The sequence below is a fragment of the Lissotriton vulgaris genome, chromosome 10 (assembly GCF_964263255.1).
Source record: "Lissotriton vulgaris chromosome 10, aLisVul1.2, whole genome shotgun sequence".
NCBI classification, from domain to species: domain Eukaryota; kingdom Metazoa; phylum Chordata; class Amphibia; order Caudata; family Salamandridae; genus Lissotriton; species Lissotriton vulgaris.
In genome coordinates this window covers 631,732,106-631,757,555 of record NC_141698.1, presented here as the reverse complement: position 1 = coordinate 631,757,555, position 25,450 = coordinate 631,732,106, and the positions used below count along the sequence as shown (strand labels likewise).

The 25,450-nt window shown below is 49.4% G+C and overlaps 1 protein-coding gene across 2 annotated transcripts in view; it reads left to right on the top strand.

The window, feature by feature from the left end:
• KMT2C (lysine methyltransferase 2C) overlaps window positions 1–25,450 on the top strand; it is a 1,555,522-nt gene that overhangs the window by 158,056 nt on the left and 1,372,016 nt on the right. For both annotated transcript variants that reach the window (XM_086941472.1, XM_086941471.1), the window contains exons 6-7: window positions 3–175; window positions 680–843. In XM_086941472.1, the coding sequence (XP_086797598.1) occupies window positions 3–175; window positions 680–843 (337 nt within the window). The remainder of the gene's footprint in view (window positions 1–2; window positions 176–679; window positions 844–25,450) is intronic.

Below are 25,450 nucleotides of genomic sequence, written 5' to 3'. Positions count from 1 at the left end.
AGAACTGTAGAATCTGCTCAGAGTGTAGCACCAGGACCAGCAGCCAGTGGCATCACAACTGTTTAGTATGTGACAGCTGTTACCAGCAACATGAAAACTTGCCTTGCCCTTTCTGTGAAAAATCATACCAACCAGACCTGCGGAACAATAGGTTACATTGTCAAATGTGCAAAAGGTAAAGAAAAAAGACCGAACTGGTCATGAATTTCACAAATCATTTCATATTGGGTGAAAATGCGAAAGCAAAGTACTAACACTAACAGGCAAAAAGCATATAGAAAGCATCCTCTTGTAAATTTGCGGTCATCTCAGCAGTGCTAGCAGTGAACCCATTGATGTATATATTGCCTGTTTTTAAGACTGGATAAATGAGTTAATCAATTAGAATGTTCTCACAGTATGCTTTTAGTATCAAACATGAAAAAGGTTTTGCTATTTAACATAATTACTGATTGTTATAATATTTTGCAATGTTGGGTCCAGCTTCAATAGGAATTTGTTTGTATTCCCACAGGCTCCAAACTATAAATAGATATAGGGTTTAAATAGCATAGGCTTTTATATGATGTACACATTCGCATGCTTTTAAATAGTCTGATATGTTGTGTAACTATCTACTTTCTTTAAAAAAAAAATCTTAATATATATTAAGCTGATTAAAACATTGTGATTACTTTAGGTGGATTCATACTGAATGTGACAATTGTACAGAAAATGAAACTGATCCGCTCCACAATAAAGACTATATCTGCACTATTTGTAAGCAACTAGACAGGGAAGGAGAGGAGATGGAGTCCTGTCCAGAGACGACAATTCCAGAGATGGTGCCAGTGTCTGATTCAGGTACTGGGAACGTTTTCATAGTTTCATTAAATTACAACTTTGCCAGGTGTCTATCTGATGTGCAGAAACTGTTAAATATCTTCTTCTCTTCTTCATTAGCTACACATAGCTGCACACGCCAAAGAATCCTCCATAGCTGCCACCAATTGCTCTTTAAATTGTATATCAGCGTTGACAGTTCTGTTCTACTGAATCTTTCCTTTAAAACCCTTTTTAGGGTGAAGCTTGCTAGGCCTCATAGTTGTCTGGTTGTCAAGGACTTATTGGAGGACCTGTCTATAGCTGATCTGGCAAGCAACTCCACCCATTACGTTCCATTGGCATAATGTTATGCCAGTCTTATTTTCTAGCTTTCTGTTCAATGATTTTCATTTGTTTTTACCATCCGTGTAGTCTTTGTCCCTCCAGTGGAGTATAGCCTCTTTACCAGCTCTCTGATTCACTCCTTTTCTCTTCTTTTCACCTTAATCAATCAGTGGAGATACCAGTGTTTTTCCAAAACCCAGACTCCGTAGCAGAGAGAGCTCTTCACACCCTAGACTTCAAAAGAGCCTTGCTTTATTACATTTTTAGGACTAAGATGTAGGTAATCTAATTTTACTGATTCCTAAATACCGAATTTTACCGATTCGGTTTTTAGGAATCTGTAAATATGATGTAGGTAATAATTCGGTAAAATTTACCTATTCAGTATTATTTCTTATTACCGATTCGGTAATACCGTTTCGGTATTAAGAAATACCTTCCCATTCATTCCTATGGGCCTGGAGGCACATAGCAATGAATGGGAGGCCATTCACTATTACCGATTCGGTATTTACCGAATCCGTAATAGCAGGAGAATATTCAAGGGTGGCAGTGTGTCACATTGACACCCTGTTGCACCCTTGAATCGTGCATGTGTGCACATGTGGCGCACATACATGTCCTAAGGGCATGTATGTCTGCCGCATGGCACCTTGAAAAAAGCAAATTATTGCTTTTTTAAAGGTATTCGGTATTTACCACCAACTTGTAGTTGGTGGTAAATCACGAATCCTTAATGCAAAAATGCACTCACTTGAGTGCTACCTACATAGGTTTTAAGGATTCGGTAATTTACTGATTCCTTAAAATAAGGAATAGATATTTTACCGGTTCCTTAAAATAATAAACCCGTAATTTACCGATTCCTTAAAATAAGGAATCAGTAAATTACCGAATCCTTAAAACCAAACTCCTACATTAGAAAGGGCTAAATACCGGTCGGTAACGGGAAAATCACTGATTTTCTGCTGTTACCGACCGGTATTTAGCTACCTGCATCTGGCCCTAAATCCTTTTGCAAAACAAAACAATTGTTTGTAGCTTTCTCACCACCTCACAAATGTAATCCCATCTCCAAATCTGGGATTGCAAGGTGGATCGTAAAATGTTTCCAAATATGCTATCTAAAAGGCTAAACGCACATTAACAATTCCTCCTACAGCGCATTCCACACAAACTAGGGGCCTCTTTGGCTTTCTTAGGGAACATTCCCCTAGAAGACATTTGTAAGGCAGCAACATGATCTACAACACACCCTTTCACTAAACACTAGCCACACAACAAGCTTCTGTGGGCAAAGCTGTTCTTAAAACTCTCTTTTAAACTACTGCAACCGATACAGATGACCACTGCTAAGGGAGATACTGCTGTACAGTCTCTGCATAGTGTGTGATCTGCAGCTCATATGCCTCGAACGGAAAATGCTACTTATCAGTATGCATCTGTTCTTGGCATGTAGAGTTGCAGATTCACACATGCCCACCCACCTCCTCGGGACCTGTATCTGTTCCAGTTTTATCTTATTTAGATATACACACATGGACATCTCTTTCTTTTCTACTAACTTCATCATTTCCCATCTTGGCGAAAAACAATCTAAGGATGGATTCGATGCCCATGCACACTATCGTCCAAGGGAGGAGTCACCTATCTTGTGACTACAAAGACTTCTTCCAAGACCACAGCTAGGTGCAAGTATCTGAGCCCAACACCAGATGGCGATCTAATGCATAGTGTGTGAATCTGCAGCTCTACATGCCAAAAGTAGATGCATACTGGTAAGTAGCATTTTCCTTATATTAATCCTGATACGAGACCTATTTCTGCTAAAACACCAGCAAAACGCAAACTTCCTTCAGAGGACCCAGCCTATAAGATTCCTCTGAAGATGTAGTACATGGCTACCAGCCCTGCTCCACAACCCTCTCCACCTCCAGCATCTGGAAACAGGCCCAGGTGATTCCCATTTTAAAAAAACCTGCTCTGGATCCTCAAAAATCTGAGAATTATCGTCCCATTTCTCTCCTCCCGTGTGCAGCTAAACTGACCGAGGCCCATGTTAATACCATCTTAGCTAACCATCTCCATTCTGCGAATATCTTAGATCCTTCGCAGAATGGCTTTAGGCCCGGTCATAGCAACAAGACTGCGCTCCTGTATATGGCTGAACATCTTCGCATGTTGGTTGATTCTGGTAACACGGCGGCACTGGTTCTTCTTGATCTCAGCGCCGCTTTCGACACCGTCTCCCATGACATTTTACTCCAACGTCTGGTAGAGGCCGGGGTGGACAATTTGGCACTTGAGTGGTTCCGATCTTTTCTATCTGATCGCACCTTCAGGGTCACCACCCCTCCTTTTGAATCTAAACCTCATGCGATCGCCCAGGGAGTCCCGCAGGGATCGGCTCTTAGTCCCACTTTATTCAACCTTTATGTGCAGCCACTAGCTGCTGTCGCCATGCGTGGGAACCTGTCCATGGTGTCCTACGCAGACGACACACAGCTGGCGGTCGCCATTAGTGGGGCTTCCGATCTTGAGGCTGCTAAGTTCCGTGAAGGACTTATATCTGTGGCTCGCTGGATGACTGACAACTTCCTGCAATTGAACGCCAAGAAAACCGAGGTGCTCATTGTTGGGAAACAAACCCACTTATGGGGCGATAATTGGTGGCCGCACGAGCTTGGTCCTACCCCTATCTCTGTCACTGAGGTCAAAAATCTAGGGGTGTGGTTTGATTCCCAACTGAGCTTCTCTATCCACACCAAAAAGGTTGCTGCTTCGTGCTTTGGGATTTTGCGTCAGCTTCGATCCACCTTCAAATTCTTCGACGCTCCCACTAGACAACTCATTGTACAAGCCATGATTTTGTCTAAGTTAGATTATGCCAGTTCTCTTCTTCTTGGAGTTAATCAGGCTGAACTTTCCCGTCTCCAACGCGTCCAGAACGCTGCCGCCAGGGCTCTGGTCGGCTTACCCAAATTCTGTTCAGCCAGAAAAACCATTCACAAACTCCACTGGCTCCCGGTTGCTTAGAGAATAATGTTTAAATCTCTCTGTCTGTCGTTTAAAATCCTCAAACACTCGTCCCCTCAGATTCTGGAGCATCTTATTTCCCCTTACGTTCCAGCACGCTCTCTGAGGTCTTCTGGTCTCCACCTAGCCATGGTGCCACGTTTTAAGAGATCCAGGACTGGCGGCCGCTCTTTTAGAGTTCTTGCCGCCAAGCTATGGAATTCCCTTCCTGCCCACATACGTGCTATTGATGGGCTCTTTTCTTTCAGGAAGGCCGTTAAAACTTTCCTTTTCCCCCCAGCTCCTTAGTGCTGTTGTGTTTTGGTTCTGTTAGAATACTTGTCCGGTTTTTCTGTTCTGTTAAGCGCTAGGACGCCCCTTTGCTGGGGCATCTGTGCGCTCAATAAATCCGGATAACATAACATAACATAACATCTTCTATACCTGTTAATAATTCAGGATCCCTTGCACATAACTCCTCGGGGATATCCACGTACAAATCCAGATGGGGAGGGGATCATATTGATGAGGACACTCATTTGCCTGCAGACCCATGGAATGATTACACCATTGACCCTCCATTAGATAATGACCCAGACCTTTACCCTGCAAAGCCATCACCATCAGACGTTAATATGACTTATCAACAAATTATTGTAAGAGCAGCTGAGTATCATGGGGTGGCCTTACATAAAGAGTCCACAGAAAGAATTGAGTCCACACACAGGTCAAGTCAAACACTCCCCATGCTTAAAGGCATGATAAGGCATGCAGAGCATATCTTTAAAACGCTGCGCAAGCACGTATTTTAACTCCAAGAATAGATAAAAAATATATACCCTCCCCATCAGATCTGGTGTTTATCAAAGGACAATTACCACTCGATTCCTTAGTAGTGTCCACTGCTCGCAAAAGAGCTAATTCACAAACCTCTGGTGATGCATCTCCCCAGACAAAGAATCTTAGCTTATAGATGCTTCGGTAAAACGAGTGGCTGTTCAAGCCGCTAACCGGTGGCGCATATCGAACACACAGGGCCTGCTAGCTAGGTACGACAGGGCACATTGGGATGAAATGGAGCAGCTGCTACAATGCCGCCCAGAAGAATTCACACCTAAGGCACAACAGTTAGTCGAAGAGGGATAACTCATCTCTAACTTCTCAATCAGATGTGCTCTAGATGCAGCTGACACCGCAGCTTGGGAGATCAATACCAACATTCTCCTTAGATGGCGTGCATGGCTTAGGATTTCGGGGTTTAAGCCTGGAGTTCAAAAGTCAATTTTAAATACCGCCTTTGACAAAGAAAACCTGTCTTGTCCTGTAGTCGACCAGTCTTTAGAAAAAATGAAAAAAGATACCAAAGTGCAAAGTTCATGGGAGCGCTCCAGTCCCCATAAAATAGGGGCTCCTTTTGCTGCTCCTTTTACAGAGCGGGGTCTAAAAGATAGTCAAACCCAAATTCTAGAGGTTTCTATGGAGAAGGATATAGAGGAAACCATTCCAAAGGCAGGTGTAAAGGTGTCACACTGCGTAACACCCCTTCCCCTAACAAACAGTGACTTGTCCACACTTCCCCCTGATCACTTAACACCTGTTGGGGAAGACTTCATCAATTTCTCCTCATTTGGCAATCCATAACAACTGACAAGTGGATGATCAACATTATCTGACATGGTTATTGCCTGGAGCTTACCACCAATCCACCAAATATTCCACCTCGTATTCACAAACTGTAGTCGGACCATTTACAGTTACTTAAACAAGAAGTGCAATCTCTCTTACAGAAAGGAGCCATAGAACCAATTCCATTACAGTACCAAGGTTCAGGGGTTTACTCTCTCTATTTTCTAATCCCCAAAAAGGACGGCTCCTTAAGACCAATTTTGGATCTCAGAGTGTTAAACTACTACTTACTGTCAAAAAACTTCCATATGGTAACGCTTCAACAGGTCCTTCCACTTCTACAGCAAGGCGATTTTATGTCTACACTAGACTTAAAAGATACATATTTTCACTTCCCGTTAATCCAGCTCATCACAAATATCTCAGATTTGTGATAGAAGGCAAACACTACCAGTTCAAAGTACTACTATTTGGAGGAACTACAGCTTCCAGCTTCCAGAGTGTTACCAAATGTATAGCACTAGTGGCAGCAAATTTCAGAAGACAAATTCACATTTTCTCGTACCTAGATGACTGGCTCATCAAAGCCAGCACACACCAAAGGTGCCTAGAACACGCTCAGACCACGCTACACCTACTCCACCACAGGTTTCACGGTCAACATGCAAAAGTCTCACCTACAATCTTCATAGATACAATCTTATCTAGGAGCCACTCTCAACACTCGCACGGCTCTAGCCTCTCCCAATGCTGCCAGAATTTGCAATATCCAGACTCTATTGCTGCAGTTCCAAACTGGCCAAAGCTTGCCAGCCATAACTTTCATGCGGCTACTAAGAATGATGGCGTCATGCATTTGAATAGTGCCTCATGCAAGACTACACATGCATCCACTAAAAGTATGCTTAGCACGTCAGTGGAACCAGTCACCTAGTCAATTAACACATCTAGTATTGGTAGACAGCCACACCCATCTCTCTCTGCAGTGGTGAAACCCACAAAATGTATCAAAAGGGTGGCCTTTTATCTACCCTGTTCCACATATCGTACTAACAGCAGACGCATCTCTCACAGGTTGGGGTGCAAATCTCCATCATTCAGGGTCTCTGGGACTACAAACACAAAATTTGAATTTGAATTTGAATTTAAAAGTATTTGTTGAGCGCTCGTACACCAGGCGGTTTCATGGCGCTGTTGAGGAGAGTGATTCTTGAGTGGAAGGGTGCAGTTTTAGATTTTATGAGCCTGTGCGAACAAATTGGTTTTCAGTGTGCTGCGGAACTCCAGGTAGGATGATGTTGATCTCAATTGGAAAGGTAGAGAATTCCAAAATTGCGGAGCAAGGACGGAGAACTTCGAGCCTCCCGTTCTGCTCTTCTTGAACCTGGGCACCACCAGGAGGGACTGAGAGGAAGATCGCAGTTCTCTGCTGGGGATATAGGGTGTGATTTTGGAAGTGATGAAAGATGGGGCTGTTCCCCCGAGGGCCTGGAACGTAATGCAACCCATCTTAAAGAGGGCCCTTTCTCTAATAGTGAGGCAGTGGAGGGATATTAGAAGGGGAGAGGTGTGGTGAGATTTGGGTAGGCCATAGACCAGGCGGGCAGCTTGGTTCTGCACCAGTTGGAGCCGCCGAATGGCGTATGCAGGGGCCCCATTGTACAGGACATTCCCGTAATCTAGCCGGGAGAGGACCATGGCCATCAGGATCAGTTTGAGGGCTGAGAAAGAAAAAAATTGTGACATTTTTCGAATGGTGCGTGTAGGAGAGTAGGGTCTGCAATCCTATGATCACCCAGATTTTTTGCTTTTGTTTCACTGGTTTACGACTTTCTCTGGCTGTGGGCCTGCCAATCAGACCCACAGCCTAGCTGTTCTCTCGCTAAATTGACATGTGTACCTCGGGTGCACTACCCAATTGGAACTGGGCTACCTTGTCAGACCCTGTAACTCAGGGCATCGGTGTACCCAGGGCCTACCAGGGGCTGCAGCATGTATTATGCCACCCCTGGATGGCCATCTAAATCTGACACACATGGCTGCACGACAGCTGGGGCAAGGTGGCGTACTCACCCTTTGCTTTAGATATAGTATACCTATATCTAACCCTCAAATGGACACCCAAATTCCTATCAGTCACTCCTATGGCAGGCCTTGACAATCCTGAAGGCAGAGTGCGTGGAATCGTGTGAATTGGCGCTCTGGCACGAGCCGAGCCCGGTTGCAGCTTGCGGAACCAAGTCCCAATGGCTGTTCCATGATAACACGTACCATATCGCTAACTTCGGTATCGCGTTATCAAGACATGTCGAGTAAGGTGTCATACGAATCGGGATGCTGACCCCTCACCAATGCTGGCGACGGGGTTATCATTCCACCCTTCTAGAGGGACACGACATGTACGTAACTGTGAACCCCGGTTAAAGTTAACTGAAGCCTCAGATCCACAAAATGGATGCTGCCACCACAGACATGAGTCTGACCTCCTGCTGCTGTGAGTCCTTCCAGCGAGGAGAGCTTGGACAAAGGGTTTCCTGTCCGGGGCGGTGCTCGCACCATCCCAGACAGGGTTTTGTGTATCCTGGGTAGGCAGGGCTTTACAGGAAGTTGACTGCGGAGTGGCACCCCGGTGCTCACTACGCATCTGCCGGCTAGAACCAGTTCCAGGGGCACACCAGCCCCTGACCTGGGGAAAGTCCGGCATGAGGAGAGGGGTGTAACCACCCCCCTTCCTGGTCCTACCCCTAGGGCAGGACCTAGTCGCGTACCCACCCCTTTCTTTAGGAAAGGCAGGAAAGGGGACCCTTCCAAATTAGATCATCTTTGAATCAAGAACTACTTTCTACGAAAGGAACTCTCGACTTCTTCTCAAGATTTCTCCCTTGTGGCTAAGGAGTAGTCACCCTGCATCCGCAGGCACCATCTAAGAACTCTGCGGTTTGCTGCACGTCCTTCCTCAGGAATCCGACTGCCCAGCTCGACGAGAACCGGCTTCCCTGGCACCTCTGACCTCTACCCACATCGTCAGCTCAGCGGAGATCTGTGGGTGCGACGAGACCTCGAGGGACCGGCCATCATTAGAACCTGCACGACTTCTAAACCAGCACGACCGCCGAGGGATCCTCTGGTGAGTGCTTTGGGGTCCGAGAAGCCCCGACCCTGAGCAGCTCCAGCAACGAAGTCCAGCCTTCCAGCATCTCCACGATCTGCGTGGGGCCTTCTGCTTTTTGCTGCTCATCACGTTGTCTGGCTACTAGCCCGCTGGCTTGTGGCCTTCTCGACGACGCCCGACAACAACGCTGCTGGTCTGGTTGCTCCAGACTGGCCTTTGCTCTCTTCTGAAAGAGGAGCACCCCGGACCATCCTGGTCTACTCAAGACGCCATTTTAGGTCCACCACGTGGCCCTGAATTTGCCAAGGCTTGTTGCCCCAATCCTGGGCCCAGCGACGCGGACAGCATCAACCTTCGTGGGACAGCTCGCACCTCCATCCTGGTCGCCGACAACGCCTCCTGGTCCGTGAGAACTGCAGAGCCTAGCGTCGCCCACTCACCTAGTCGAGGTGACGATCATCCGGTGCCCTCCTGGTACCCTCTGACTACTGGCTAGTAGTTACGAACTTGGTCCCCTCTGCTTTCAGGTGTCAGCCATCTCTGATCCAGGCTTGGATCTCTACGAACTATCTCCACTGGTCGCCGGCCAGCAACTCCTTCCTTCCGGCTCCTGGTTCGTCAGCGTGGATCCCGACGTCTGTAAAGACTTGTGCAGCCGCAGCCCCTGGGCTAGGTAACTTCAGCATTTCGGTGCCCGCATAGCCTCATTATTTAAGGGTCCAGAGTCACTGTCGCTTCTGACTTACCTTATCGGGTTCGCCCGAGAACACTAACCTTCCGTGCCCTCGGGCATTTGTGTAGATTGTGCACTTGAAGTATTTTCCAAAGAGTTTTGTTGTGTGCTTAGTACCCTGTCCTCATAAAGAGTACAGGGCTGTTGTGATTCTAATAAATACACTGTTTATTTTCATAACACTTGTGTGGTGTCCTTTCACTTGGTGTTCAAGGGGTAAATGTGATGGTATAACAGCTGGCTTAACACGCCCTCTAGAGTTTAGCCCGAAGACTGCTCGTATCCACGCTACTAGGATAGCTGGTCTAAGGTTGACTTACAACCAATCACCATAAGGGTCGTTTGGACTGGTGCATACTGATCACTAGAATAGTGAGCACTGCATATCAGGCCAACTTCTCACAGTGCGTAAGGCAAAGAAACAAGAGGAAACCACCGTGCTAATCTGGGAGTGTAGGGTGAGTTGTTGATTGAGGGTGATCCCCAGTGTCTTGACAGAGGGAGAGGGGGGGACCAAAAGAGGGGGGCCAGAAAATGGGAGACCAAGGGTTGAGTTTACTGCCAGTGAGGAGAAGCTCGGTCTTATCAGGGTTGAGCTTAAGATGGTTAAAGCTCATCCAATCCCTGATAAAGACCATCACCGACTGGAAGTTGTTGATAGAGTCAGGGGAGTCAGAGAGGTTAAAAATGAGCTGGAGGTCATCGGCGTAATTAAACACCTTGACCCCCATCCTCTGTAGGGCAGAGATAAGCGGAAAAATATACAAATCGAAAAGAAGGGGGGGGGAAGAGAAGATCCCTGACGGACGCCGCATCGCACTTTGTGGGCCTCGGAGGAGAAGTTCGCCAGATGGACTGCCTGTGACCGGTCACTCAAAAATGAGCTGAGCCAGGCATGGGCAGAACCTCCAATGCCAGCCGCCTCGACACGGGAGAGAAGGATGGTGTGGTCCACCGTGTCGAAGGCGGCAGATAGTTCAAGAAGAACCAGTGCCTGTGGGAGATTAGCATCTTGTCCCTCTCCTAATGTGTCTAAAACAGAGACCACCACTTTCTCGGTGGAGTGGAGGGGGCGAAACCCTGCTTGGCGTGGTGAGAGATAGCCGCTGCCCTTGATGAAAGAACTGAAGATTTTGGTAACGTGGCGTTCGAGAACTTTGGCCAGGTAGGGGAGGAGAGAAATGGGTCGATAGTTTACCAGCGCTGTTGGATCTGCGCCTGGTTTTTTCAGGATTGGAATGATGGTGGCTGATTTGTGGCTAGGAGGAACGGTACCTGACTTAAGGGTCTCGTTGAGAAAGGTGAGGGGGGGAAAGGGCAAGTAAGGAAGATATCTCGTAGGATGTAAGCCGGACAGATATCGGAAGGAGATCCAGATTTGACGCAGGGGAGTAAGGAAAGGAAGATATATTTAGACAGCGGGGCTATAAGGTCGAGGTGACAGGTGTTCGGTGGGGGATCAGGGTTTAGGAAGGCTGGGGAGGGAGGAGGAATGTTGGCTTGGATATCTACAATTTTGTTAATAAAAAAGTTGTTCAGTGAGTCGCACAGGGGCTGGGAGGATACTGGCTTGGGTGTGGTCCGGTCCGAAGAGGCTAATTCGAAAACTGTGGCAAAGATTTCTCTGGGTTTGTTCTCTGCCCGGAGGATCTTATTCGAGAAGTAGCAAGTTTTGACATCTAGGATGACTTTCTTGTACTCAGCCTGGGTGGAGGAGTACAATAATTTGGTAGCAGTGCAGTACGTGCGTCTCCACGCTCGTTCTGCACGGCGGGTGGCCAGTTTTTTCTCCTAAAGTTCTCGGGTGAACCATTTGTTGACGTCGTGAGCGCGTCTTACTCTAATGCCTCTTAGGGGTGCCACCTGATCGCAGGCGTTAGATAGCCATTTATTGAGGGTTTCTTCCTGAAGTGGTGTGGCCTGGTCCTCTGTGGTTGGACTAGAGGCTAATAGAGAGGAGCAGAGCAGTGGGATATCGACTTTGCCCCAGTTGCGGGCTCAGGTGTTCTTGGGCAGGGGGGGGTTTGATGGTCAGACTTTAATCCAAGAAAAAGGTGATTAAGTGGTGGTCAGACCACAGGCAAGGGGTAACAGTGGGATGAATAGAAGTGTTGAGGGACCAAACTTGGTCTAATATATGGCCCTGGATGTGGGTAGCGGTGTGGATGTGGGATATAAAATTCAAGCTTTGAAGTGATTCCGTGAAGTCTTTGGAGGGGGCATCTTCTGCCGGATCGGATGGCCAGAAATTGAAGTCGCCAAGTACCAGGACTGCCGAGTTGTTGACGGCTAATGTGGCTAGCAGGTCCAGGAAGGCTGGAAGAAAGTGCGGCATATTTTTGGGAGGTCGATACATCAGGACACAGGTGATAGGTGTCTGGAAGGAATTAGAGCGAGCAACTAAATAGTCCACTTCTGGGATAGGGGGGGTGGGGTAGTAGTTGAAACTGTAGATCTGAGCGGATGATCAGAGCCACTGCCCCTCCTGCTTTGCCGGGAGGTCGGTCGGCCCGTAGGGCATGGTAAGAAGAGGGCAGAGCAGCGAGCAGGTTAGGCAGGGAATCCTGGCAGAACCAGGTTTCCGTGAGGGACAGTAGATCAGGTTTCTAAGTGTCCAGGAGAGTGAACAGGTCGAGATGGTGTTTTAATGCTGACTGGGTGTTAAATAGGGAAGCAGAGATTGTCGGTGAGTCACTTACTTGAGAAGTGGAAGAACTAGTGCAGGTGGAAGGTCGTGTTGATGAAGGCAGGTTGGCTGGAAAAGAGGGCAGGGGATGAGTACTTAAGATCCCGGCCTCTATGATGTGGCCCAGCGCAACTTGGTTCAGATCCCAAGGGCCTTGGTGGGCATATAATGTTTCAGGGGGGTAGGAGACAAAATGGGCGTGGTGTTGTGCCCCCTGGTCCCGTCCGGTCGCGGACGGGCGCAGACGGGCTTGCCTTAGGCGCGCCTTGGGCGCGCTGACGGGGCGCCCTCTGCGCTCGTCCGCTGCGCGTCCGGGAGGTGCACATTTATATGGTGACAAGAGGGGCGTGGCCTCACGTCAGTGGGCGTGGCCTGTGGGCTTGTGGGGTGATGGCGGCGACAAATTTGCCAACCCGCGGCAGCGCTTCCATCCGCTGCGCGGGAGTTTCCAATGTGCTGTTTCCAGGGGAAAGTGCCCAGCCGAGAGAGCAGTCGGGGTCAATAAAATACACGACATACAATTCTGTTACAAAAAACACAAGCTTTGCTCCCGGCTTCCGCCTCAGGAGTGTCAATTTCCTCAAAGCGCGAGCTTGCAATCAGCGTGGCTTTTGTAGGGCGATTTTTTTTAAAAAGGGGCGTGGCCTCACGTCAGTGCGCGTGGCTTGTGGGGTGATGGCGGCGACTAATTTGCCAACCCGCTGCAGCGCTTACATCCGCTGCGCGGGAGTTTCCAATATGCTGTTTCCAGGGGAAAGTGCCCAGCAGAGAGAGCAGTCAGGTAGGGTCAATAAAATACACGACATACAATTCTGTTAAAAAACACAAGCATTGCTCCCGGCTTCCGCCTCAGGAGTGTCAATTTCCTCAAAAGTCTCCACATCCACTATATAGAGCTTCTAGTAGTATTTCTAGTGCTGAAAGCTTTTCAGTCAAATCTCACAGGGAAAGTTGCCCTAATCTGCACAGACACCATGACCGCGATGTTCTATGTACTAAAACAGGGAGGGACACACTCTCTAAAACTGTCACGCCTGTCTCAGACAATTTGGAAATGGGCAATTAATCGCAAAATTCACCTGCTGGCAGAACACCTTCCAGGAGTGAACAATCAAATTGCCAACCTCCTCAGCAGACGGAGGCAGCAAATACATGAGTGGGAACTTCATCCCCAAGTTCTCCTCCCATACTTTAAACAATGGGGATACCTGCAAAAATATCTGTTCGCCTCAGGAGACAACGCACAGTGCCCAAACTTAGGCTCCATGTTCCCACACCCTCTCTCCAAAGGCAATGCCCTATAGATGAATTGGTCAGTGATATTTGCCTTCACTTTTCCGCTTCTCCCACTCCTTCCGTTTTTGGTTCGGTAACTCAGGCAAACATCACTCGCACTGATTTTGGTAGCACCCACATGGACCCATCAACCATGGTACACCACCCTGTTGTAGCTTTTGATATGGAGCTACTGACAGCTCTATCTCTCCTCCAGTCTTCTCACTCATAACCATGGAAAAATCAAGCATTCAAATCCCAAGGAGTTCAACCTATCGATTTTCTCCTGAGGTCATAGAGTTTGGATATTTAAATTGGCCACCAGACTGTATAACTATTCTGAGAAGCAAGAAAACCTACGACCAGAGCTTGCTATGCAGTAAAGTGGAAACAATTTGTTGTCTACTGTAACAAAAGCAAAACTATTCCTCTAGATGCTTCCGTTCAGAACATTATCTGTTACCTTCTTCACTTACATCAATGCGTGTTAGCTTACACATCTATACAATTGCAAATTTGCAGAACAGACAGCCTTTATCGTTATTTAAAGTTCCTGTCATTAAAGCCTTTATGGAGGGTTTAAAAAGAGTAATACCTTCAAGAATCCCTCCGGCACTAGTATGGAATCCTAGCATTGTACTTACAAGACTTATGGGTCCACCCTTTGAAACATTACACAATTGTCCTTTACAGTTTCTTTCATAGAAGGTTGCATTCTTCATTGCAATCACTTCATGAAGGAGAGTTGGTGAGCTAGAGGCATGAACCTTAGAAGCCCTTCTTTCAAATCCTTAAAGATAGGGTGGCTCTTCGCACCAATCCCAGATTCCTTCCCAAAGTAGTTTCTGCTTTCCATCTTAACCAATCAGTTGAGTTAACTGTGCTCTTTCCTCAACCCGGTTCAGTAGCAGAACAGGCTCTTCACACTCTTGATGTCAGAAGAGATTTATTGTATTATATGGAACGGACCAAAGATTTCTATAAGACAAAGCAACTGTTTCATTTATATCACATTACAAAGACAATCCTATTTCTAAATCTACCATTTTAAGATGGATTGTTAATTGCATTCAAACTTGCTATGCAAAATCTAAACAAGCTTTATCTATACCCTCTAAGCGCATTCCACTCGCAAAATAGGGGCATCTATGGCCTTTTTAGGTAACATTCCTCTAGCTGACAATTGTAAAGCAGCACCATAGCCTACACCACACACATTTACCAAACACTATTGTGCGAATGTACTAGCACGCCAACAAGCCAATGTTGGCCAAGCAGTGCTAAAGACACTTTTTCAGACAACTGCAACATCTACTGGTTAGCCACCGCTTTGGGAGAATACTGCTATATAGTCTATGCAAAGCATGTGTATCTACAGCACACATGCCTCGAACGGATTGCTACTTGCCCAGTAAGCATCTGTTCTTGGCATGTAGAGCTGTTGATTCAAATACGACCGCCCACCTCCCTGGGCACCTGTAGTTGTTGCAGTTCTCATTATTTACATTATCTACTCATAGACATCTTTACTACACTCACTTACTCCATTCTCACCCTCTTGCGGGAAAACAATCTAACAATTGAGTTGATGCCCATGTGCACTATCACTGAAAGGAGGAGTCACCTTACCTTGTGACTGAAAAGACTTCTTTGAAGAAAAAAAACTTGAAAAGATCTGGATCCAACACTAGATGGCAGGAGTATGCAAAGCATGTGAATCTACAGCTCTACATGCCAAGAACTGGTGCTTACAGGGTAAGTAACATGATCCTTTATTTTTCTAATAATAATGATGCAGCCAAAGGTTTATGGTAATTCAAATTTCGTCATTATATACCCTTATCTGAAAGAGATGGTTAGTTGTAGATTCCTTACATTAGAATTTCCCCCAGGCGTCCGATGTATTCGAAGATTTTTCTTCGCAGTACCCCTGCATGTCGGTCGACTCTGCGTCCATAATCGGCGTCTTGATTGCCGGGATGACGTTGCAGTGCCTGCTTAGACTCCCCTGTGCTCGCTGACGTCCATTATTTCTTTTTCCGTACCAGCCTAACGCAGATCCGGAGAGAGCTACCTCTTAACTGATTTTTAGCCAGCTTTTTTCGATGTTTGACAACGTCTTTTTTGAGTCTTCGACTCCTGGTGTGCAAGGGAAGTCCCAACGTCGGACCGGTTTCAAACCTTGTGGTGCCCGTCAAATAAGGATGTCTGTGACAGACCTGCACCTCGCGTGCCTGTGGTTTCTGGAGCGTGTCCATGACCTGAAGTCGTGCTCCGACTGCCGGACCATGATTCCTAAGACTTTGCGGGAGCGGTCCTGAAAGTTACTGGAGGCCCGGCGCTCGACTCCGCGTCTTCCAAGGTCTCATTTGAGAGGAAGGTCTTGAGGCCGTTACTCGGAGCCCACATTCCTTGTTGCACTCGTAAGTCGTCGAGATCTTCGAGTAAGTCCAAACACAAGAAGAAGGTGAAGAAGCACAAGTGCTCTTTACCTTCTCCCCATCGGTTGGCTGACGTGATGTGGGATTCAGGGCGTCACCACTCTAAGGCTTTGTCTACTGTGCCTGATTCTGGGACGACTCTGCAACTCCCCCCCCCATTTCCGGGAGCCAGAGTGTCCACTGTCCAACTCCGCAAATTTTACAAGGCCCTGCACCTCGCATTTTGGGCAGCCCTACTCTGCTGGTGCGCCTTCAGGCCTTGCAGAGCGTGTAGGGGGTCCTGGGCCTTCGATGCTGGCGGCACCGGCACCGGAGTGCCACCGCTGATCTAGGCCTGGATCTGGATCGACGCCGGTCAATCTTACTCAACCTTCTCTGGCGCTGATCCCGATGACGACGCCCCCATCCTCATCCCCTAGCTGGACACAGAGCCGGGCCGACGTCTGAACAGACGCTGGAGGGTACTTTTATTCCCCTATTCATATCTGGTGTTCCCTATCGACCAGAGGGTGGTGATGAGGATTGGTAGGCGTTGCTGGACCCTTTAACTGACCAGCTAAAAGAGCCAGACTGGCGAAAGGAGCTGGGAGATGCCAGTAGTTTTGATACTTCTCCAGACACTGGCTTGCTTTCTACCCTTACCGTGGCTATGGAGGAGGGAGTGTCCTATGCTGTGGTGCTGCGAAGGGCGGTCGAGGTCTTGGGCCTTCAGCTCTCTTCAGTGGCAGTCAGGACTAACCTCCTGACTGAGGTGCTTCAGTCTGCGGCGTCCACTTCTGAACCCCTTTTACCGTTTAACAAAGCACTCAACTACGTCCTCCTGGGAACCTGGTCCAAGCCCAGCAACAATGCTCCTGTGGAGAGGACGATTGACTATTGCCACGGCCCGGCCGGGACGACCCAGTGTTCTTGTTCCAAAACCCTTCCCCCGAGAGCTTGGTCGTCCAAGCCTCCTCTTCAAAGGGAGCATTCCTTTCTGCCCCTCCAGATAGGGAATCCAAGAAGCTGGACCAGCTTAGGAAGCGCATGTGCTCTTCTTCAAGCTTGGCACTGTGGTCCTTGAATACAGTGTGCCTCATGGACCGATACTCCCATTCTATCTGGGATACAGTTGCGCAGGTACTGCCTCAATGCCCGGAGGAGGCCGGGCCGTTCTCCCTCAAGCAGTGGCAGATGGGAGAGATGCGGTCAAATTCACGATAAGAGGTGGACTGGATACCACTGAATCACTGGGAAGAACAATTGACATGTCGGTAGCCCTTAGTCACTATGCCTGGCTGAGGACATCTGGCTTTTGGGGGGATGTCCAGTCAAGTTTGATGGACATGTCCTTTGATGGCCATCGTCTTTTTGGTGACAAAGCAGTCAACACTGGAGCGATTTAAAGATTCTCGGGCTACGGCCAGAACTTTGGATTTCGATGCGCCTTCTCGCCCACTCCAGTCTGCTTTTTGTCCCTTTCGTGGCTACGGGCGGGACGCCCAACCATGATCGGCCCAGCCGAGCCACCGGTTCACGCAAGCTGCCCAGCTTCTTCGTGGCCGTCAAAGTGGGACCCATAGATCTTGCAGTTCTGGTAGCCAGAGGACAGTCCAATCCAGCCTCCCCCGCAGCCCACAAAACATCCTAGTCTGTTTTCAGGCCCATCAACTGTCAGTGGGAGGCAGGATTCTCCATCGCCTCCCCCACTGTCAATCCATCACGTTGGACAGGTGAGTTTTGCAAATTGTTTGAAGGGGCTACTCCCTCCCCTTAGAGATTACCCCTCCCTCCATGCCACAGTCTTTCGATCGCATGTCGGAGGATCATTTGGTGCTTCTCCGCAAGTAAGTCTCGGCTCTCTTGGCCAAGGAGGCTATAGAGAGGGTCCCTGCGCCAGAAGTAGGTTGTGGTTGTTATTCCCGCTACTTTCTGTTGCCCAAGAAGGACAAAGGCCTACGTCCTATTGTATACCTCAGGGACCTCAACCGTCTCCTCTGGAAGGAGAAGCTCAAAATGCTCAAGTTGGCTCAGATGCTTTCTGCCCTCGACCCCGGAGATTGGATGGTGGCATTGTACTTGCAGGATGCCTATTTCCATATTCCCGTCCTCCCAGCCCAAAGACGCTATCTACGGTTCACGGTGGGCCACAGGCACTTTCAGTTCACTGTGCTCCCTTCGTGTGTTCACAAAAATGATGGCGGTGATTGCAGCTCATCTGTGCAGATAAGAGGTTCTGGTCTTCCCCTATCTCGACGACTGGCTGTTGAAGGCGGGCTTGCCCCAGGCTGTTGTCTCTCACCTCCAGACTACAGCAGATCTTCTGCACTCACTGGGGTTCACTATAAACGTGCCAAAGTCACACCTGATTCCCTCTCTCACACTCCCTTTCATCGGAGTTGTTCTAGACATTGTACACTTTCAGGCCTATCCTCCTGAGCAGCAAGTCTAGGATATTCGGGCTATGATACCGATGTTTTAGCCTCTATCCCGGATTTCGGTGAGAATGACCCTGAGACTGCTGGGCCTCATGGCCTCCTGCATCCTGCTGGTGGATCATGCCAGGTGGCATATGCAGGCCCTGCAGTGGGACCTGAAGTTCCAGTGGGCGCAGCATCGGGGGAATCTTTCCTACTACGTTCAGATCTCAGCGGGAACTGCAGAACAACTACAGTGGTGGCTAACAAACCAAGCTTGGGTCTGAGGCAGATCCCTCTCAGTTAGCCAACCAGATTTAACGGTGATGACAGATGGTCACTCCTGTGATGGGGCAGCCATCTGGGAGGCGGGATCAGAGGCACGTGGTCTCTGGCGTAGTCCGGTCTCCGCATCAACCTGCTGGAACTCCAGGTGATCCGACTAGCACTGAAGGCATTCCTTCCCTCTCTCAAAGGGAAAGTGATACAAATTTTCATAGTCCACACCACTGCCATGTGGTACTGTGACAAACAGGGAGGGATGGGGTTGTGGACCCTATCTCAAGAGGCTCTTCACCTCTGGACATGGCTGAAACACCAGGGCATGACCCTGGTGGTTCAGCACCTGGCAGGATCTCTGAACACCTGGGCGGACAAACTCAGCCATTGGTGCTTGGTCGATCACGAATGGCGTCTTCACTCTGAAGAGGTGCAAGGTCTCTTTCAGTGGTGGGGAGAGCCTTAGTTTGATCTGTTCGCCACCGAAGAGAACGCACAATGTTAGCAGTTTTGCGCGTTGGAATTTCCAAGGTGGCACTTGTTCAGCAACGCCTTTCGTCTGGAGTGAAGTGCGCAAGAAGATCAAGTGCAATCGGGCCCACGTTATTCTTGTGGGTCTGGACTGGGCACAAAGAGTATGGTACCAAGAGCTCCTGAGCATGGCCATGGATCCTCCGATCAGACTGCCCTTTTGGGAGGATCTAGCAGGGGAACGGTTCTTCACCCAAACCTGTCCAGCCTCCACCTCATTGCGTGGTGATTGAGTGGCGACAGTTGACCGCTCTTGCCTTTCCCAACGAAGTCTGTAATGTCATCTGAGCAGACCGGCATCCCGCCACTAAATCGGTATACACCTGTAGATGGATCAAGTTTGTGGCATGGTGCACAGCAAAGGCTGTGGATCCCCTTTCTGCCCCTCTTTCAGAGGTCCTCTTGTACATACTTTCTTTGGCCCAACAGGGTTCTGCTCTGGGCACTCTCAAAGGCTATCTTGCTTCTATTATTGCTTTTCTTCGGCTGCCAGATCAGCCATCCTTATTCAGGTCCCCTATTGTAAATAGATTCTTTAAGGGCATTACTCATCTTTTTCCTCCATCTCCTTTCATAATCACCCAGTGGGACTTGAATCTTGTACTTGCATATCTTATGTGTGCTCCCTTCGAGCCTCTTCACAACTGTCCTCTCAGAATCCTTACTCTGAAAACTGCCGTCCTTGTGGCCCTGCTCGCAGGGTGAGTGAGCTTCGGGCTCTTTATTCCAAGCCCCCTTTCTTCTCTGTGCATCCAGATAAAGTAGTGCTTAGGAATAGGCCTTTGTTCCTTCCTAAAGTGGTTACACCATTTTATGTTGATCACTTTGCCCACCTTTTTTCCACCTCCACGCCCTTCTGAGGAGAAGGAGAGGCTCCACCGTCTGGACCCTAAACGTATGCTGTCGTCCTACCTTGACCGAACTGAAGATTTCCGGGTGGATTATCCACTCTTCGTTGGATATGTAGGTGCGAAAAAAGGCCAGGCTGTTAAGAAACGTACCATCTCTCGATGGGTTGTCCTTTGTATAAAAATCTGCTACGCTTTAGCAAAGAAGGAACCTCCATTGGGGCATACCACTTCTGCCCAGAGTGCTGAAGAAGATTAGGCGCGACCGGGCACAAGTCATCCTTGTGGCTCCGGACTGGGCACGAAGGTACTGGTATCCCGAGCTACTCAGTATGTCAGTCGATCCCCCAGTTCGTCTGCCTCTTCAGGAGGACCTTCTGTCGCAGCAGCAGGGGACGGTCCTCCACCCGAACCTGTCCAGTCTCCACCTCCATGCTTGGAGATTGAGCGGCGACAGTTGAGGCCATTTGACTTGCCTCCTGAAGTTTGTAACATCATTCTGGCAGCCAGGCGTCCCTCCACAAAGTCGGTATACGCCTATAGGTGGAACAGATTTGTGGCATGGTGCACAGCAAAGGCTGTGGATCCCCTCAATGCCCCTCTTTCTGATGTTCTTCTCTTTCTTCTCTCTCTTGCCCAGCAGGGCTCTGCTCTGGGCACTATCAAGGGCTACCTTTCTGCTCTTTCAGCCTTTTTGAGGCTGCCTGATCAACCTTCTTTGTTCAAGTCCCCTATCGTTAATCGATTCCTGAAAAGCATCACGCATACGTACCCTCCTGTGCCCTTTGTGATGCCTCAGTGGGACTTGAACTTGGTTCTTACATTTCTGATGTGCGCTCCCTTTGAGCCACTCCACAACTGTCCTCTTTGCCTTCTAACCTTGAAAACTGCCTTCCTGGTAGCCATCACCTCTGCCAGGAGAGTGAGTGAGCTCCAGGCTCTTTCTTGTAAACCTCCCTTCCTTTCAGTCCATCCGGACAAGGTTGTGTTACGGACAAGGCCCTCCTTCTTACCCAATGTAGTCACGGCCTTCCACATTGGGCAATCTATCACCTTGCCCACCTTCTTTCCGCATCCCTCGAGAGAGGAAGAGAGGCTCCACCGTCTGGACCCAAAACGTGCGCTCTCATTTTATTTGGATCGCACACGTCAGTTCCGGGTGGATGACCAACTCTTTGTTGGTTACGTGGGCGCTAAGAAAGGGAAAGCGGTGCACAAGCGGACCATCTAGCGGTGGATCACCTTGTGTATCCAGGCGTGTTACTCCTTGGCTAAGAAGGAACCCCCTGTGGGGCTGAGGACTCATTCCACTCGAGCCACAGCGACTACAACTGCTTTGGGCTGAGGTGTGCCCTTGCAAGATATTTGCCAGGCGGCTACGTGGGCCTCGCTGCACACGTTTGCAAGACATTATTGCCTGGACAGTCCAGTCCGGAGGGATGGCTTCTTTGGCCGGTCCGTCCTCCAGGACTTTCTGGTGTGATTATTGGTTCGCAGACCCACCACCACGGGGTTGGTATTGCTGGGGTATCTATTCTAAGGTAAGGAATCTATCACTAACGTGTCTCTTTCAGATGCACAAGTTATCCAGTATTATGGGTATCTTTCATAGATTCACATGCCTGAATCATTCCCCGTCATCGGGGTGGGAGTCCCCGGTACATAAAATAGTAATGTCCTAAAGACATATATATATATATACTAATAGGCCGGAGGCCTCACATTATTAACCTATCTGAGTCCTTTTGTAAAAAGGACCAAACTTTGGCCAGGAGTCAATCAGCTACTACCACCCTCTAGAACCTTCCTGGAATGAGCCCTAGTCCCTCAGATTTTCTACCGCACGTCGTGCTAAGGGAGTCTCCACTGAGCTCTGCTCAGGTTTCTGGTATGTCTGGATTTCTTCCATATTTTTCTCATCATATTTACTCTTGTGAAGGAGGGCTAGAGTCTATTATGTCTACCACTCCTAAAAAAGGGCTCTTTAGACCTTGTGCCTCGTGTAGCAAGCTGAGACTGCATGTAGATAACAAACATGAAGACTGCCTCTACTGTCTCTACCCTGACCATTCTGCCAAGGACTGTAAGGTCTGCCGCTCTTTCTCTGTCAAGACTCTAAAAGACAGAGAGGGACGCCTACTTCTGTGGCTTTAGAGACTGAAGGACAAGGATCAAACAGTCTCTTCAGGTGAGAGCAAGTGTTCCTTTAGGAGCTCGCACTCCTCTTCTAAATGTCCGAGACAGACATCTCCAGGTCCGTCTAACATGCCTCCTCAAAAGAAGATGCCAAAGTCTTCAGAGGGCCATTCAAAAACCATGGCAGTTAAGACTTCTCTACAGGAAACCACCTTAAGAAGCCTGTACTGGTGTCTTCTGCCATGCCTGTGACAGGGTCGACAGTCACCATCTCTACGTCGACAGCATCGGCCTTCACCACCTTGACGACTTCTACTTCAACTTTGTCGTCGTCGGGTAGGTCTATAACATCTGTTATTCCTGTCAAAAGAATGTCGACGAAAGCTCCTCCGTTGACGAAGTCGAAACTATCGTCGTCGACGAGAGTCCCATCGATGTCGACGACCACCTCGTCGACGATGTCTTCGACGACGAAGCAGTCGACGTAGACACCAGCGTCGACGAAGCCGTCGACACCAGCGTCGACGAAGCAGTCGACGACTAAGCCGTCGACGACAATTCCAACACTGTCGTTGACGAAGAAATCACCGTCGACGACGATACAGATGACGACATCGTCGTCGGGGAAGACTACAGAGAGGCCTGCTGCGGCTGTCAGCATCCCACCGTCGACGACCACTTCGCCGACGGGCCCATCGACGGAAGGCTCTCCCAAGCTGAAGTATACCTATACACACTTCAGAATATCAACGCGTACGCTGACGCCAGAAGTGACATCTCCTAGCAGAGTCCAGCCACTGCCAATTCACCGGACAATTTACTAGACTGAGGACTCGGATGATGGCGCTATGTTCCCCACTGCAACAAGTCCATCAGAATTAAATGTTCAGGTCCACGAGAGTTGGGATTATGAGGATATGGGTCAGGAAGAAGTCCCATACCAGGAGAAACATCCTCCTCCTCAACCTATGGTGTGCCTCCCAGCCTCAATTGTCACGGACCTCCAATTCCTTATAGCGGACTACAAGTAGCGGTTTCCTCCTACTCCGCCACCTCCAGTAGTGCCACCACAAACAGTGACACCAGCGCCTACTCCTCACACTAGACCACCTCTGCTGGTAATTACTCCAGAACCTGTATCTCTGCCTCCACAACAATCTTCGGACGAAGAGGAAGCAGTGGAAGAAGACGAGGAGGGTCAACAGGAAGAGGGAGAAATACAGGATGACGAGTGGAATGACTACATCATCTCACGTCCAGCATGCCCAGACCAGGCACAGGCGGATTCACCTCCAGAAGACATCGGGGGTTTCATAATATTATAGAACGAGAAGCAGCAAGGTTCAAAATAGAGATGACCACGCAAACTCAGGACTGCTTCTTATACGACTTTAAGGAGCCATTCAAGAAGACGGTCCGGTCAGTCCCGATCAACTTCCACCTGGAGAACAACAACGACCGCAACACCACCACCCTGCTGGACAACCTCGCAAACCTCGGACTCAAGCAGCTAGTGACCACCCCCTCCCACTACGCCGGACACACACTCGACCCCGTCTTCTCATCCAGCAAGGACATCACCTTCAGCCACGCCACTGGACTCCACTGGACTGACCACAGCTGCGTCCACTTCAGCTTCAGAAGGACCACGATCTACCACCACCAGCAACAGGTTGCACGCAGAAGCTGGAACAAGATCACAGCCGACCAGCTCGCAACTTCCCTGAGCAAGAACCCACCCACCAGCGCAACGAACCCGAGCGAAGCGGCCACCAACCTCACGAGGTGGATCAGCGACTGCGCAGACGACCTTGCCCCTCTGAGGACCCCGCTTAGCAGACCAGGCAGCAAGAAAGCCCCATGGTTCACCGACGAACTCAAGAGCTCCAAGAAGAACTGCAGAGCCCTCGAGAAAGCCTGGCGCAAAGACCCAACACCAGACAACATGACTGCCCTCAAGCTCGCCACCCGAAAACACCACCAACTGATCCATGCCACCAAGAAAACTGCATTCAAGGAACGCTTGGACAACAACGCACACAACAGCAAAGAACTCTTCAACATCGTTAAAGAGCTTTCCAACCCCAACGACGGAAACACCAACATCACCCCTTCGCAAGACCTCTGCAACTCCCTCGCCTCCTACTTCCACAACAAGATCGCGGACATACACAACAGCTTCAGCACTCAACCGACGCACGCCACGACCGAACCAGCGCCCCCCACCACCACCCTCCGCGCCTGGACCCTGATCAGCACCGAAGACACCGTCCGCACGATGAACTCCATCCACTCCGGATCTCTGACCGACCCCTGCCCTCACCACGTCTTCAACAAGGCCGACACTGTCATCGCACCCTACCTGCGGGACATCATCAACACCTCCTTCAACACCGCCACCTTCCCGGAGAGCTGGAAGCACGCCGAACTCAGCGCTCTACTTAAGAAACGATCATCCGACCCCACCGACCTCAAGAACTACCGCCCCATCTCGCTGCTCCCGTTTCCTGCAAAAGTCACCGAGAAGACCGTCAACAAGCAGCTGGCCGCCTTCCTCGAGACGAACGGATCCCTCGACCTCTCGCAGTCTGGCTTCCGGGCCAACCACAGCACAGAGACCGCCCTGATCGCAGCCACCGATGACATCCGAACCCTGCTCGACAACGGAGAAACAGCGGCCCTCAGCCTCCTAGACCTCTCCGCGGCCTTCGACACTGTATGCCACCGTACCCTAGTACAGCGCCTCAGCAACGTCGGAATCCAGGAGAAGGCACTAGAGTGGATCATCTCCTTCCTCGCCGGAAGGACACAGAGTCCGCCTCCCCCCGTTCAGATCAAAAGCCACCGAAGTCATCTGCGGCGTTCCTCAAGGCTCCTCGCTCAGCCCTACCCTCTTCAACGTCTACATGAGCCCCCTCGCCGCCATCGCATGCCAGCACAACCTCAACATCATCTCCTACGCCGACGACACCCAGCTGATCCTCTCCCTCACCAACGACCCCGCCACCGCCAGAGCCAACCTACACGAAGGGATGAAAGACGTAGCCGAATGGATGAAGAACAGCCGCCTGAAACTGAACTCGGACAAGACGGAAGTCCTCATTCTGGGACGACTCCTGCTGCCCCCCCGCCCTAGGCAGCGCACCCAAACCGACAGACCACGCACGCAACCTGGGCGTCATCCTGGACTCCTCCCTCTCCATGACCAGACAAGTCAACGCCG